At 38.2% G+C, this 17,360-nt stretch overlaps 1 protein-coding gene and 1 long non-coding RNA gene across 2 annotated transcripts in view; one reads left to right on the top strand and one right to left on the bottom strand.

The window, feature by feature from the left end:
* The first annotated feature begins 4,829 nt into the window (after positions 1 to 4,829).
* LOC148878779 (uncharacterized) lies at positions 4,830 to 6,389 on the top strand. The gene is made up of 2 exons (XR_016105355.1): positions 4,830 to 5,124; positions 5,246 to 6,389. It is a non-coding gene; the product is annotated as an uncharacterized LOC148878779 (long non-coding RNA).
* Positions 6,390 to 7,905: 1,516 nt separating this feature from the next.
* Positions 7,906 to 17,360, bottom strand: part of LOC148878778 (dolichyl-diphosphooligosaccharide--protein glycosyltransferase subunit 2-like) — a 33,247-nt gene continuing 23,792 nt past the window's right edge. Inside the window, exons 10-18 of the mRNA XM_088973320.1 lie at positions 16,624 to 16,693; positions 15,618 to 15,707; positions 15,309 to 15,321; positions 14,695 to 14,831; positions 14,528 to 14,611; positions 9,169 to 9,249; positions 8,867 to 9,091; positions 8,347 to 8,469; positions 7,906 to 8,224 (exon numbers count right to left, since the gene is read on the bottom strand). Coding sequence (XP_088829446.1) covers positions 8,108 to 8,224; positions 8,347 to 8,469; positions 8,867 to 9,091; positions 9,169 to 9,249; positions 14,528 to 14,611; positions 14,695 to 14,831; positions 15,309 to 15,321; positions 15,618 to 15,707; positions 16,624 to 16,693 — 940 coding nt within the window. The 3' untranslated portion in view covers positions 7,906 to 8,107. The remainder of the gene's footprint in view (positions 8,225 to 8,346; positions 8,470 to 8,866; positions 9,092 to 9,168; positions 9,250 to 14,527; positions 14,612 to 14,694; positions 14,832 to 15,308; positions 15,322 to 15,617; positions 15,708 to 16,623; positions 16,694 to 17,360) is intronic.

Below are 17,360 nucleotides of genomic sequence, written 5' to 3'. Positions count from 1 at the left end.
TTTCATTATACCAGATAACAATTTTGAGTAACTTCGAAGATAAGGGGAGCCCTTCTTTCCGGATAACAAATTGAATGAGGTGGCCTCATTGGGATAGCTCAAACGAGAGCGTCAGATTGGAATATATATATCCTAAAAGAGTGATAAGTCTTGCCAAAAGAAGCTCTCATAACCACTGGAATCACGGCTTAATTCTTGAGTCTTGAGTGAAGAAAAGTCGCGGTGGACAGTGACAGAGACAGAGGGCAAAGGAAACTCCAGTGGCTGCCGTGCCACCTGCCGTTGAGCTTGAGGCCGGCCTCTTTTGACTTTGGAGTTTTTCGTCAAATGCATTTTTTTTAGCAAAATATTCATTAAGCACAAACCAAGAGATGCAGAAACCAGAAGAGGCTCCCTTTGCATTTTCGGTCAACATGTGGGAGACTGACTATTTTTGTCATACTAATCCGAGCTCTTTGCATAAAGACAAGCACCTTGTGTGGTTAGAATTACAAAACCTATTGCTCCTGTGTTGGTAGAGGGATCCCATGATTCATCTACGTAAAGTTTTGCCTCGACATCAGTAGTGTTTTCAATCTGTTCTGCCCTTTGATGGATTTCCAGATGACTATTTGGAGCGTTGCCTTGAACCAAAATAGCTGGTTGTTTGAGCATGTAAGTGTTTACACGTTGTATGATTTTCCATGGGTCTGCTTTCTCTTTGAGAAATAGCTGCCTGTTCCTTATATCCCAAATTGCTCGAAAGATGGCTGCTACGATTGATAGGCAATGATTCTGCCAGGAGATGTTGCATTTGTTGTGCTCTATCCACCATTGGAGGGTTAGTGATGGATCTTTTTGAGCCAGGAGCTGCGGGCGAACCCCTATGTGAAAATACATCCACAATGCTCTAGTTGTTGGGCACTCTAAGAAGAGGTGCTGTTGCATTTCAGGCGACTCATTACAGAAAGTGCAATTTGTGTCATTTTGTTGTCTCAACTGCCAAAGATTTGTTTTGCACTTAACTCTATTCCTCGTGTACTTTCAGAGAAATAATTGGCACCGGAATGGGCTTTTTATTTTCCAAAATTTCGACTATTTTCTTCTGGCTTGAGTCCCTTGTCTCTTCTTGTGGATCAGCAATTGATACACCGACTTAACTGAAAGTTCACCGTTTTTGGTGCTCTTCCATGTGAGCACATCCTCTGTTGTGGGTGACGGGGATGTTTTTTATTGCTTCAATGTCTTGGTCTTCAAAGAAAAGAATCAGCTTCTCAAGATCCCATTTGTGATCTTAAGTTATGAAACTTTTGATTTTTTTCGAGTTGTGTTTGGCTTGAGGGTGGGTTTGTGGCTCTCAAGCCATGGTATCCAGGGGGTCCTCTGATATGTCAATTTATTTTCCATTCCCCAACTTGAGAATTGAGGCTTTGAAATAGTGACACCCTGAGAGCTTTGGTTAGGAGATCTACTAGCTGGTTGTTGCTATTGATGTGGAAAGTTTTGATCTCATTGCTCTGAATACTTTTTCGGATAAAATGACAGTCAATGTCAATGTGCTTTGTGTATTCATGAAAAACTGGATTGGCAGCAATATAGAGGGTAGCTTGACTATCACAGTACAACTTCACGGGTGTTGCGATGTGAATTGTTAAATCCGCAAAGACCCGTTTAAGTCAAATGAGTTTTGAGGCTGTGATTGCCATAGCTTGATACTCGGCTTCTGCAGAGGATCATGACACAATGTGCTGCTTCTTGGTTTTCCAAGAGATTGGAGATTTCCCAAGCATCGTGATATAACCTATTGTGGAGTGTCGGGTAAGTGGACAACTAGCCCAGTCGGAATCACAGAAGGCCCATACCACAAAGTCATTAGTGGATGGAATAAAGATGCCATGATGAGGAGTGGACTTGAGATATTTGACCACCCGTAAAGCGGCTTGGAGGTGTTTTTCTCGTGGATCTTGCATGAATTGGCTGAGTTGATGTATTGCGAAGCTAAGGTCAAGCCTTGTGGCCATAGGGTAGAGTAGGCGTCCCACTAAACGCTTGTGTTGGGCTGGATCTAAAAGAGTTGGACTGGCATCATAATTCAAGTGTCGTTGTTGTTCCATAGGAGTTGAACATGGTTTGCATTCATGCATCATAGTTTCGTTCAAAATGTCAATGATGTGTTTATGCTAACTTAGGAAGATGCCTGAGTCTGAACGAGCCACCTCAATGCCCAAGAAATATGTTAAGGGTCCAAGATCCTTGATGTTGAAGCACTCATTGAGATAAGATTTAAGGGAGGTAATACAATTAGGATCATTTCCTGTGATGATTAGGTCATCTACATACACAAGGGATGCAACAAAGGAATTGTCTTTCTTGCTTGTAAAAAGTGAGTAGTCTGCCATTGATTGGGTAAAACCGGCATGCACGAGGGCGTGAGTGAATTTTTGGAACCACATTCGTAAAGCTTATTTGAGGCCATATAAGGATTTTTGGAATTTGCAAACATGGTGGTCACCATCTTTAGCAAATCTAAAAGGGATGCGCATGTAAACATCTTCATGGAGCTCCCCATGGAGAAATGCATTGTTTACATCAAGCTGGTGAAGTTCCCAAACTTGGCAACAACCACTGTGAGTAGGCAACAAACAATAACAATCTTTGCTATAGGTGCAAAGGTATTATATTAGTCAAGGCCTTTGACTTGATTATAGCCTTTTGCCACCAAATGGGCCTCAATTTGATCTTATAGACCCATTTTGACCCTATGGCCTTCTTGCTAGGTGGCAAATATGCAAGTGTCCATGTAATATTTCGCTCAAGTGCTTCAATTTTGGCTACCATTGCCTGTCGCTACTTGGGATCATTAACAACCTCAAAAAAAGAAGATGGTTATGAGGAAATCGTAGCTAGACAAGCACTCAGGCTAGTAATTGCATTAGCAAGAGAAGGAGGTAGGTGGTAGTCATATGAGCGTAAACGGGTGGAGACTTTCTAAGGTCTACACGGTCGTGAGCCAGTTGGGTTGAAACTTGGTTATTCTCTTCAATAGCGGTATCAGATGAGCTTGCATTAGCTAGTATATCATCAAGAGACAACTGCCTGGATGGATCTAAGCTTTCAATTTCTGGGTTGCCAGGAGGTGGGCTTGTGATTGATGGTGGCGGTTCAGGCATGTCATGGACCAATGGATCTGGTGATATAGTTGAATCATGGCCGAGCATAAGCAATGGGATGATAGGAGTAGTTGATGGCGAGTGTGAAGTTTGAAATAGAAATTGATCTTCATAAAATGTGACATCCTGGGACGTGAAAATGTGGCCAGTGGCAATGTCAAAAACAAGATACCCATTTTGACCAAAGGGGTACACAACAAACACAACGTGTTGCCCTGCTAGAAAGTTTATCCCGAAGTTTGGGTTGTATTGTGCATAACAGAGACAACCAAACACTTGCATATGGTTGTAACTTGGGGTTTGTTGTAGTAACACCTCTAACAGAGATTTTCCTGAAAGGAATGGTGTTGGTAACCGATTAATGATGTATGTGTCCGTGAGGAGACATTTTCCCCAGAATGTTATAGGCAATGAAGCTTGGAAGCATAGCACATGAGAGACTTCCAGCAAGTGATGGTGCTTGAACTCTACAACACCACTTTGCTGAGGGCTTGCTATGCAAGAATGTTGTTGAGTTATGCCTTGTTTAGCAAAATAATTGAGAAGAGGACTAGAAAAGAATTCCTTGCCATTAAAACCGAATTTGTTGAACAGGGTAACCATAATGCCTTTTAACCATAGCACAAAATGATATAAGATGATGAACAACTTCAAATTTAAATTTCAAAAGATAAGCCCAAGTGCATCTTGTATGGTCAACAATAGTAAGAAAGTAATGTGCGCCCATATGTAATGGAGTCTTGTACCCTCCTCACAAATCACAATGTATCAAGTCAAAGAGTCATTAGCCTGAGATGGTTGAACAGAAAATGGTATCTTGGACTATTTGGCTCTATGACATGCATTGCATAGCTGTTTTGAGGAACAATCGGAATGTCTGGAATGAGAGAAAGGCGTTGTGATGAGGCATTTCCAAGTCGTTTGTTCCAAAGCTCCGGACCTTTATTTGAAGTTGTAGTAAACACAACAAAATTATCTACAAAGGCAACAATGGTAAAGTAATACAGTCCATCAACGAGTTTACCCGTCCCAATCACGGTCCAAGAGACTAGGTCCTGGAGGACACAGAATGAAGAATAAAACAGAACAACACATTGCAACTCCTTTGTAAGTTTGCTAAAAGAGAGTAAGTTGCAGTGGAATTGTGGGACATGTAAAACATGATTGATTATTAGGTTCGGCCCAAGATACACAGTTCTGTAATGGGATGCAGTAGTACTAGTCCCATTCGGAAGATGAATTGGTTTGGAAGAATGCAATTGAGTGTGACTAGATAACAATGATGTAGTTGAAACCATGTGGTCAGAGGCACCACTATCCAATAGAAATAGTGGAGTGCTTACCAGAAAGATTCACGGTTGCATCTGATTCATGGTTTTCTTTGCTCAAAATAGAGGTGGATTCGAGCCGAGCCGAGCCGAATAGTATGAGGCTTGAGCTCGGCTCGCCAATGTATTACAGGGCTTGAGCTTGATCTCGGCTTGAGTTAAAAACTCGTAAGCTCGAGCTAATCTTAGAAAAAAGTTATAAAAATAAAAAATTATATATAAAATTATTTGTTATTTAATATTTAAAAATAAGAATTATAATAATTAAAATTAATATATATATATATATATATATTTGAGCTCGGCTCGTAAGTCTCACGAGCCGAGCTCTATTAGGCTCAAGTTCGGTTGAAACCGAGCCAGTGATGTATGATTCATTATTAGTGTCTGCATTAGCACATAACTCTGTTGGGGAATCTTGCCAGGCTTTGTAGATCGATTTGGTCTACCCTTCTCCCAACTGGCAAGGTAATTTCTTGCAGTGACCGCAAATGTACCTTGAACGATTGTGATTCTTAGAGTCAGAGTCATGGATCTTGATACAGTACTCAATGCAGTAGCCTCAGGATTGGATGATCGTCGAAGAGAGATTTATAGCATATGGCACTCTTCTTAGATTACAAGGGAATACGCCTTGTTCAAGATCGGTAATGGATCCGATCCCAGAATGTTCGATCGAATGATGTTGAAAGATTCATTTAAGAATTGGAGTTTTTATTTTTTCACGATCAATAATGAAATGTTTCAATGCTTTGCTTGTGCACTCAGGAAGATCGGTGAGACTTCCGACTTCATCCCACAGCCCTTTGAGTTTACAATTAGGTCTTCTTGTTGTAGCATCGCCAAGTCCCATTTTAGCTTATGGAACCGCGAGACGTTTCTCTGCGCAAATCTTTCTTCTAACTCTTTCCAGATCTACACTCTCGTGGTAGTCGTGGTAAAGATCCAAGAAACCACAATTGAATTAGTTTTAACCCAAGCATTCTTGTCTAGATGATCTTGGTAGTCGTGGTAAAGATCCGTCCACAAACCAGTATTTATTTTTTGCTCTCAGTGCATTTTGCATGGCCCCTTGCCATGTCGGGTAATCGTCTCTGGTCAAGGAAAAAGATAAAAGAATGCTCCCTAGGTTATCGGATGGTAAGGAGATGCTGGATCGGATTCTATGGCTGTCACCATTGTTGATATCATTACCGGTGTTGACGTCATGGTTGGAAGAATCAGCAGCGGAAGCAACAGCAAGAAGGAGAAACTCAGTGATAAGAGACAAAAAAGGTGAAAAAAAAAATTGAGAGGAATCACAGATTGCTTCAGCAGCGGAAGAAATTACAAATTCTGATACCATGCAAAAATCAAGACAGAGGAAACAGAGCAAAAGAACTCATCGCAAATGTATGAATCTCATCGCAAAACGTGTTGAATGTAACGAGGGTATTTATAAATACACTATCGCAAAACCGCAACTGACTTATAACCAATTTGATACAAGTGGCGATTAACACGTGGTTAGATAGCCGGCTGTCCAACACTAGATATTCTAACAAAAGGCTTTTATTAGAAATGCCCTCATTCTTATCGTTGTGTTCCACCAAGTTGAGTAGCTGGCTTTTGCATTTGCTTGGAAGAAACTTTCATTATTTTTCTGGTATTTGCTCTCCATTTGTTCACCCACAAGCTGTTCTTTTTAGACAATAATCTCCAATTTTGTTTGGAAAGTAGAGCTATATTGGCTTCTCTCGCTCTCCTAAACCCCAACCCTCCTAGATGTTTTGGTTTGCAATTCCCGACTTATGTTCTTTTAACTATTGTCTTTATTTTTCCACCAGAAATTCCTTTGTAGCTTCTCCATTCATTGTAAATCTTTTTTGGGAAGACGGTCCATTATCATTATGTACTGCGGAATTACTTGCGAGTTGTGCCATCGATTTGATTAATGTGGATCTGCCTGCCTGAGAGAGAGTTTTTACTTGCCAAGACTCCCTTCTCTGTTCAATCTTCTCAATGAGATCCCTATATGTCTCAGTTTTATTCTTTCATATCCAGAACTTCGCCCCTAGGTATTTGTCCTTCAAGCTTAGGGTTTTGATGTAAAGAATCTTTTAAAATCATTTTTTGGTGCAACCTAGGGACGTTCCTGATAAACAGAAATAAAATGCATTATGCATTCAGGAAGGAGAGAAATAAAATAGGGGTTAATTGGTCGAAAAAAATATTTTGCTTGACAGCCACTCGAATTTCGCTAGCTCTCTACGTTCAACCGTGCTCAATGTGTGTTCCCCTCACATTTGAAAATCCTATTGTGAAAGGATTCGGTTTTTGAATCCACAGAAATGCCTACAAATATTAGGGAAAAAACCATATTCGATTGTTAGTACTTGAGACTTCATAGATTGGTCCAAACTTCGAACCTTGAAACCTGAAACAATCTTGACGCATGAGTATCGTCCCCTTGAAATGAATTCAATTGCGCAATATGCATGCCGACAAATATGCATGTCGATATTTTGGTCCAAACTCACAGGCGCACACAAAATGACAAAATAAATAAAAAAAGAAACATTGAAGGATATTAAATCTAGAGAAAAAATGCTAAGGTCATGGAGTTACTACTTATACGTTATACCTCCCCTGGCCCTCGAGTTTGAGGTTTTGACCACCAAACCAAATGGGGACTTGTTAATAGACGAGAAATTGATAAACTACTCCTACTGATCAATATTAGTTTTGCATTAATACCTCAAAATATAAATGTTTACTAAATAAAGTACCCTTATTTATAAACACCAAATGCAGCTACCATCTTATTTTTTTGAAAGATGAGCTTATATTATAGCAGCTGGAAAATCATACTCATCATAGTTTGCATGGCTTCCGAAATGTTGTTGATCCGGAATGTTGGATCATTCAGCCGTTGATCCGGGCAACTGGTTCCCCTTTCACTCCTGACAGTCCTCTGCCAAAAATCATTGATTTGGTCAGTAACCCACTGACCCAGGAGGTTGAGCCATCAACCCATTTGACCTGGCGAACAGTTTTTTGCAATTTTTTGTTTAATTATTTTTATTTTTGTTTTTATTATTTTTTTAAATTACAATGAATCATTCATTTGGACCGGACAATCGAACCACCGACCTAAAAACCAGTAACCAAAGCAATTCCGGTTCCAGGTTGGTTTTTAAAACATTGATAATTTGAGTTACAAGCAAAATCAGCATCCATCTTAGTTTCGTACCATCTGTCACGAAAGCCGGTGAAGTACCAGTGAAATAGTGAACAAGTAACTCGACCACAAGCCACGAGGTCTAAGTATTTGACTAAACTAAAATTCCAGGGGATTGCTAGTCCACCCCATGTTCCCATCTGAGAACAAACATCAATAACGTGATTCAATTCCACACTTGCTACAAATTCCATAAACAAGGCCAATGTAAGCTATAATCTTCAATATCAACTTTAAATTACCCCCTTTGTCTATCTCCTTCAAGAGTTGAAATAAAAACACTTTTTTTCCTGGAAATTTTCATTTTACTTCTACAGATTTTTTTGGACCAGTTTTACAGAGGAAAAGTCTGGCAGCACTAGAGTTAATTTAATTTCTAAGAGGCCCTACAACAAAATTTAGTAGTCTCACTAGGCAGATTTCAACTTGGCTGATGTCGAGGCAAGGTAAGAGAGAGTCCGATGTCCCACAAACAGCAGGAAGGCTCCCAAGAATCCGAGTAATTTCAAAGTTGTGAACAAATTGAACTGTACAGAATGGAAACGTATAAAATAAGTATAGCTGCAGATTGAATAAAGAAATAGAGGACTAAATAAACAATTCACTGGTTAATAATAATCTACTAAGAGCAGGGATTAAATGAGAGAACCTTCAACCAGAAAAGCACATAAAGTAGCAAAACCGCCGCAATGCCAACATGGAAGAGGATGGCAAATGTAGCTGGTACCGCTGATCGTGGGAAATTTTTTAGGTTCACCCCAAGACGTAACAGCTGCCAAGCAGATAAAGATTTAGTAATATCAATCAAACACGAATCACAAAAACCTTGAGAATAACATGATTGTTACATGCTAAAAAGAGAAATAATGCATATATTATTTCCAAACAACTTAGCAGTAAATTGGCAATAAGTTGGTGAATAGAGAATCATATAGTCTCATCAATTCGGATCAGCTCAATGTTCGCCTACTTCAAGGTTAGCATTTAAACTTGATAAACCCATTCAAATAAGTCATGCTAAACGGATTGTCAAGGAAACTCAGCCTCATGAAATAAAGGATGGAGCCTATAACATGATTTGAACTCTCTTATAATATAAGAATTTGAAGTTACTAGTGTCCAAGAATGCTTGGTGGGATAAATGCACCTCCTAGATAACAGAAACTTACTCCTGCTAAGAATCCAATTAGTGGTAAAAGTGTAAGAGCCAAGAAGGCAAGAGAAAGATCCTGTGGCGGATGCTTCTCAGGTAACCTGAAGATGTGGGTTATCTCCTGTTTGGGTCCATATCTCATGTAAGGATCAGCAGGTTGTGGAGGAGGGCGTTTAGCCTTTTCTGGTGCCTCTGGTAGATCTAAATCAACATGGCCTAGAGCCCATAAGAACGAGTTCTCCTGCAAAAAATTAAGACAAATGATCAGTGATTCCTATAACTAAATACAAAGGAAAACAGATAAATGCCTTGTTTTACCATCGAAGCATCGCCAATTGTGAGTTGAATGTCATATCTTCCTGATAGGTAGTACAATCTGTCCACCAGACCAAGAAAATCCTACAAGGGGAAGCCATTTACAAACATTTGTGAGAACATCTGAAATACATGGCCAAATGAATAAGTCGTTCCAATTGAATTATGCACAACCATGACCTCTCAAGGATGTAAAGATGCACCAATAATGATGGTGATGATAAGAACACCAACAACTACATTTGAAACCAAGTCTTGCATCAAGAGATTCAAAATAAAATAAAAAACAGAAACTATTTTATGCTTTATGAAATATAAATTACATAGCTTTTATAATTAATTTCTCAAAGCAACCACCAGACACGATCATTTGTGCTTTTCTAGTGGAAATTAATGGTATCCTTAATTATCTTTTTTAAATTTAACTTCCAAAAAATTGTTCTATTAAATACTTGCTTTTCATAAACTCAAGTACTCAACTCAAAGATTATTTTGTTAGATGAGGATTCTCCAACCCAGTTTTGCAATAGAAGCAGCATTCGGTGATTCCACGCTTTTTAGCCCTAAACCATCTTGGAGCACAAAGAGTTTTCCAGCTCACCAAAGGAAGCAGGGATCAGGACCCATCCGTACCCCAGAACAAATCTCTCTGCAGTTTATTTGGATTATTGGTCATTAATTTCAGGAGCTTGTAATGCCCCATTTGGAATTGAGGTATCATTGCCACAGTAGCTTTAAGAAGAATTCTCCCAGCAATGAAGAGTGTATTCCTTTTCTATCGAGCCAATTTAACTCTAGTTCTTTCTTCCAAGTTTTTAAAGGTTTCCTAAGTTACCCCATCAACAATATTTGGGCCACCCAAGTAATTTTACTTACAAGATTCAATTGCAATCTTAATCATTTTTGACAATTTTTTTTTGCAGCCACAATGGAAGGTTCCTTGAGAAACGAAGAGTTAATTTCTGAAAATTTGGTCTTTGACCTGACGCTTTAGCAAAGCTGTTCAGAATTTCTGCAATTTTTTGAATTTCTGACACAGTCGCTCTAGTAAACAGGAGACAATCTTCAGCAAATTGAAGAATGGGTATCTTGGGGCTATTTCTAGCAATTTTGACACCAAAAAAAGTTCTTATGCCATCAGGTTCATTACAAATTTGCCTAGTGAGGGCCTCACTACAGAGCAAAAATATAACAATTTGCCTACTAGCAAAAGAACTTTACATAATAGCTGACCCAAATGAATACCCATAACCCAACCCTTTTTACTTGACGTAATGGGTGACTAATGGATGGGTCCTGTGGGTTGGGTTAGAAATTGCCACCACTACAACCTGTGAATCTCCTTTGATTGCTAGTCTTTTTCACCAATAACTCGTAACTTTCAATAAGAAAGGAGAAATAGATACAGAGATACAAAATTTAGGGGAGATAAACTCTCCTAACTCCCCCACCCAAAGACAAAAAAAATAAATAAATTAATAAACAAAGAGAACAAGATTACAAGAGAGCCCAAAACATAGTCCCTAGTCACCCCTTGTTTGGCTAACCCATCAGCAAAGGAATTAGCACTTCCTTTTACCCAGTTCAGCTTCACTTCAATATCCTTACTCAGCCACTTAAACTTCCTCTTCCCATTGCTGTAGTTTCATAATCTTTCAGCCAGCCCATTACCAATTTAGAATCTCCCTCTATAACCAGTTTGGTGATGTTCAATTCATTAGCCCTTCAATCGCTAGTCTTTCAAAGCCAAGAAATCTTATTTTTCTGATCCCTTTGGAGTCTCTCCAACCAATTGGGCCTGAACCCATTTATAAATTCCATCTTCTCTCCATCTCACCACCTCCTTTAATTTCCTACTTTCCTCCCCATTATCCCCACTACCCGATACCCGTTCTTTCCATCCTCCAACCCTCTCATCCTTCAGTTCCTCCATTCAAAAATCAGCAATTCAATAATAATAATAGTAATAGTAATAGTAATAATAATAATAAAAATAACAATAATAATAATAATAATAATAACCCAATCATCTATCCATTTGCACTTCGTCATCAATCACCTTCTTTATATGAGTACAGAACTACACTCACTTGCTCATGTTCCCCAATCCCCTTGTCTCTTCACTCTTTATCATCCTCACCATTCTCATTAGGATACTCATAAATTGGTCTAATATTTTTTTTCTGATAAATGGTATAAATTTTATATTAGAATTCAAAAGGAGGGTGAGGAACCTTCAATTATGGATGACAAGCATGCCTTTCTATGATACTCAGAAATTAGTTTAGTATGGTATCTTCTCCCTTGACAACCTACACAGCATTTTCTGTTTTGTTTCCTTGCATTTAGTCTCTAAATATCTACCTTTTTTTTTTGATAAATGAGTATCTACCATTTTTTGCCACCATTGAATTGACCCCAACTCCCCAAAAGCCATTCTTGATGCCCCGATAGAATCACAAGTCTCCTATCTGATAATTATACAATATCATCAGAGGACCTTTCCTAAAAAACTTCCAGGTATACCACAATCAAAATAATTCAGCAAATCACTAGAAATTTTATATGGATTATAGCAGAAAAGATCACTTAATAGATTGGGAGTCTGTGTTCAAGGCCAATTGGAAGAATGCTAGGGCCCTGGGGCTGGGGGTTTGGAGATTGACTGATTGAGGGACAGGAGGATCTCTTTCTTAAATAGCTTTGGAGATTCCCATTGGGACCTGGTTCTGTGATCAGTAATAGCCTTGGCATAAATGCAAAAGAATAGGATGTGAGACTATCTACAAGGGCCATGTTACACTGGGTCTCCTCTCTCCATGTTTTTTGTCAATAGCCATGACTTCTATTAAAACATAATAAAAAAGTGTACATATATAAATCCACCCAATTAAGAGATAAGGTATTACCTCTCCCTTTACATCGACACTTTTGCAATTCTGTACCCAAAACATTTGTTCTCTCCTCACTTCTTGCTTAGCTAAATAGTCAGTCATACAAGTAGCTCCCCTTTGGACCCATGTTCCATACCCCTAATTAGACTTGTAACTGCTTCTCCATCTTGTAACCACTCAACTACCAAGCTAGAATCTCCTTCAATAATCAACTTAGGCACATTCATTTGTCTTGCCCTTTTTACTCCTTCCAAGATAGTCATAGTTTTAGCTCTGAAAGAGTCCTCTATACCAATTGGTCCTGAGAACTGGGGGTGTTAATTGGACCGGATTTGGTCCGATCCAATCCGGTTCAAAATGAGTCCATTACAAATGGACCAGGTCCAATCCAATCCGATGAATACTTTGGACCATTTTGAACTGGTCCAATTCAATGTTTGGACCGTCCAATCTGTTCAAATTGGTATTAATTTGGATGTCCCAATCCAAACCTGATCCATTGGCACCATATTCTTATCATCTATCAATGAACTGAATGTTGGTTAAATCTGACCAAATCCAATATAAATCCATTAAGAATGGACCAGGTCCAGTCCAATCCAATAAATATTTTAGACCATTAAGCATGGACTGGTCCAGTTCAATATGTCTTATTGGTCCATCCAATCCGTCTAAATTGATTTTGATTTGGATGGGGTCCAACCCAAAACTGGTCCATTGACACCCCTACTGAGAACAGTGCCATAATACAGCCTTCATCATTTCTGATACACCTTCTCCGGAGGATCCTGGGTTTCCTCTACTGCTTCCATTAAAATTTAGTTTCGTAAATTCCTTCCTCCAGTGGTATCCAACTTCTGCTCGTTAGGTATTTACTTGATGATGAGTCCACCACTTCCTAATTATGTCATTTGTTGAAAATTGAGAAAACGTCTCCATTGATTTCACAAATGCGCCACCCTATTAGAGAGTCTATCATTGCATCCTACACCTTACCTTTTCCATAGACATTCTTACATTTCTTTCTTCTTAGATTCTCCAAATTATAGCTGCCCTGGTGCATCTCCACATTATCCTCCCCCTTTTCTTTAAACACCTGAAAGTTGTGGGGTAAAAAAAGGCTCTGCATACTAGAGAGTGAAGCCTACCTGCATCCAACAAGGAGAAAAACCAATCCCAAATGCAAGCAACAAATGGATTAGCAAGGAGTGGGCACAATTGTCTAAAGACATATATTGGTTATATTGTTCTTTTGGTTTACCTCCACCCCATAAAGCTCTTTATGGATAGTTATTGCTTCCCTCTGTAACTTGCAAGTCCAGAAATTTATTACTTTGCCTAACTATTTCCCTTTATTTGAGTTCCTTTATGCTTTCTCAAAAAAAAAAAAAAAGCCCCTTTATTATCAATAAAAAAAAGGAGTCTGGCAGTACATAATAAATTAAAGTATGTTAGAAAGCAATGCTAAGGATGCATGAACCTTCCTGAACGTGCTATAGAAATGGCAGGGCCCATGTAAAGACACACCAAGAGATAGGAATGGAAACAGGGTGGGTTCAGGGCAGGGACCATACTCCCCATCCACAACCCTAACTTTGAAACAAATCTCCGTCCCTGAGCCCCATCCCTATCGGGGATAAAAATTACCCTTCATCACTGATCCCCGGGAGAGAGGGGTTATCCACTGGGGACCCAAATCTCTAAAATTTTTAAACTTTTTTTTCAGAAAAATAGATTTACTTAAAATAAGGGTTTTTTTAATATAAAAATATTTTAAATAAATTTTGATATATATAATATAAATAATATTATATATTTATATATTTAATATGTAATATATAATCAGGTTCGGTGGGGCAGGGAATTCACTCCCCATCCCTGACCCGATGGGCCTACTCGGCGGGGACAGGGAAAATTGACATCCCTACCAAGAGAAAAGATTGACATGTGATCCACCATATTTGCAACCAGTAGAAAAAACCACAATGCACCCTTAAGCTTTGCTTGCTACAATTCCTCCTTAAATTATGTTGAAATAAATATGCTCGTATAAATATCACAGAAATACTGTAAAAGGCATAGATAAATGGAGATGCTACTCTGTCAGCAAGGAGATCCCAAAAGGAAATGATAGAACTCATAATATGATTAATGTTATGCACATATAAAGGAAAGAAGATTCAAACTGTAGCATCAGAATGAGTACAAGTGTTGGAAGCTAAGAATTCCAACATTCATACCAAGTAAAATCAAGTGTCTCTGCACTGAATGTTGCTAACAGGATATTTATCTTGAAGGGGTAATCTAAGATTCTAATTTGCATATCCATGTATCTATCAAAAAAATTTGCATATCCATGCATCTATCAAAAAAGCTCGCATATCCATGTATTCATTTTTAAGAAAAGTGTCGAATAATAGTTGCTGAACTGAATAACCAATCACCATGGTTAGTTGAAGAAACTTAACTAGGATTATCTCAAACTGTTTTCCACTGTTTCCCAACACAAAGATATGCTCAACTTTGCTTTCGTGTATCAACTTGAGAAATGCCTGCATATCAAATAAAGTTCTCAATAAAACTAATGCAGGAAAGAAGATCTTAAGGTTGCATATTTAGAAAGTTGAGCACACACCTGATGTGGCTTAAAGGCATTTCCAAGAGGAGTAGTCATTTGAAAGGATAGACGCAACTTCTGCAGATGATTCGCTGATAGTGATACTGCAGTTTCTCCAGAGAAATCTAGCCTGAATAAATCAAATGTATTACCAACTTCGTATTTCAGTTACTGGTTAAAGTTTCTGAACTCAGAATGATAATAGAACCAATAACTAATCATTGATCTTATTAAGAAAGATCAAGTACATGACAAAGATACAAGCAGAATTGTAAGTGGATGGGTTGGTATTTAATATATTTTTATGATTTCTTAGTGTAATATTTGAAGAACATTTTAGACAGTTAAATGGACTTGTTGGCATGTCAGCAATTAAGGAGCTTATACCCTACTCAATTTCTTATTCACAAATGACAAATTGAAAAGCAACTCAGTTCTGTGAATTCAGTTGTTATCAATCTGCCCCTAAGAGTTTACTCTCACAACTCAAAGTATCAATTCGAGATGAATCATGAATGCCAGAAAAGATCCAATAGGACCAAATACTCATTTAACATCTGAAGTATAAACACCAACTTGAACTTAAAATTTCTCAACAGTGGAGAATTGCAATATGTCAAATGGACAAGAACTTGATAGGGAAACCTGTAGAGAGTCAAGGTCCAATATATCATAGAGTTCAACCACTTTCTAGCTTATCAAAATATGAACGCCTACATGACATTGATAGAAATTTCATACTGTAATAGTAATCTGAGAAACCCTATGGACCTAAGGCAAGTATTGAGACAGACAAGCTTCAGAAAAAAATCATGGCTATGCAGATATTCTGGAAATTCCTTTAGGGTAACTTTGGAGATATCAGCAGTCAAAATGTTGTAATGGAGATTGGAGTTTTCTGTTTTCTGGATGTTTTCTCAGTTCATTGTAAAGTGGGGAACAGAGGTTTCTTTTGAATCAGATCTGAACACACGGACAAGTCTCACTGTCAGAGGAGGTGAATTGGAGCCCAGCACAGTATTGACCTTAACCTGACAAGTACAAAATAGATAAACCAGAAACATGTGAAGATGAAATTGGAATTGAAGAACTGTCAGACTGTCTCTCAATCAAAGCGAAGGAATCTGCTAGAACTATTTTCTTTTTTTTTTGTTTCCCTACCCAATGAAATAAGAAAAAAGCATAATAGTAAAATTAGGGTCAACGACAGAAAAGAGAAATAGATGAACTACATAGCTGGAGTATCAAGGCCTAGGAATCAAGATGCAGTGAGTTTTATGCAAGTGAAGCATTGTAATCACATGACTTGCGCCTTCAGCTGTGATTATTACTTATTAGTACGAGCATTCTTTTTTTAATAGGTAAACAATAGTTATAAATAAGTGAAAGGTATTTTATTGATAATAAGAAGAATTTATTAGCATATAAAAGTGAAACTTTGCAAATAAAAGAGGATGATATATCCTCTAAAAACAAGGTCCGTCATAAAAAAATACAAAATGACATATAATGATTTAAACTGGTCATCCAAGCCTCATCCCGACTAATTATTACTGCCTCATGGCTACAGTAATCATGGTCTTCATTCCATTAGTTCTAGTGCCACACCATTGACATACCTAGAATCTTTTCTCATAGCTTCAATCCTAGACTTAGTTGGATTTCCTGCTAACACTTCCAAGATGCACAGTGCAAACCATGATCATTCTGTATGTTGTTATTTTTGGATCCTAAGCAATCTATTTGATAAAACATAAATAGACTATTTTCTGTCTTGTAAGGTTCTCCAGAAATGAGTAAAGTAACAGAAAAGATGTAGCGAGGTAATGTAAATATAATTAACTTGTGTTCTTCTACATATAATAATTGTAACAGTATTGCAAAGAAAAAGTTCTCATGGAAACTGAAAACTCATAAAAAAGCATTACAATGGCAAAATATGCAAACCTTCAGATGGTCCTTTTTGGTCAATGAAAGAACAGTAGCTGGAAGTGATAAAATCAGTGGAATAGCAACACTGTATGATAAAGGAAAATTCTGTATCAGTTCCCAGTCAATGAAAAGAGATATAAATTAATTACAAGCTTGTTCAATATTGTTTCAATGGTTTAAGTAGTGGTGGCAATTGGGCGGGTTGGGTTGGATTTGGTTTGGGTTGAGTTTCAACCCAACCCATTTAACCCGCCAACCCGTTAATGACCCAGTTATATAAAATTAAATGGGTTGGGTTCAACCCAAACCCGCTTTAACCCAATCCAATCCGCCCAAACCCATAAATCTTATATTTATGTACTTAAAACAAAAAACTAACTCCTTTTTAACAAATAAGTTAGTCATAGCTTAGTGGTAATAGTAGTTGCTATTTACGCAAGTGGTGAAGGTTCAAATCACATTACATGCATGTTATTTTTATACAAGCAGCAAAGCCATTTAACTATGTTCGGGTTTCGGATTTGATGAACCACAAAGGTTCAAACCGGTTAGACCAACTTGAACTATCTAATTGGATTGTCTTCGAGGTAATCACATCAAGTTCAAGAGTGGTTGAACCGTTTAGATCCAGATCAGTTTGGTTGGACTAGACCCCACCCGAACCGGTTCAGTCCGATTGGTCAGGTACCGAATTCGGGTCGGGTTGTATGGATATGAACGAAACTGGGCGATCCAAACCGAGCAAAGCAAGC

This window comes from Nelumbo lutea, chromosome 1, assembly GCF_056320005.1.
Source record: "Nelumbo lutea isolate HS-2025 chromosome 1, American lotus-T2T, whole genome shotgun sequence".
NCBI lineage: Eukaryota > Viridiplantae > Streptophyta > Magnoliopsida > Proteales > Nelumbonaceae > Nelumbo > Nelumbo lutea.
The sequence above is the reverse complement of the archived record's forward strand: the minus strand, read 5'-3'. Positions and strand labels throughout refer to the sequence as shown.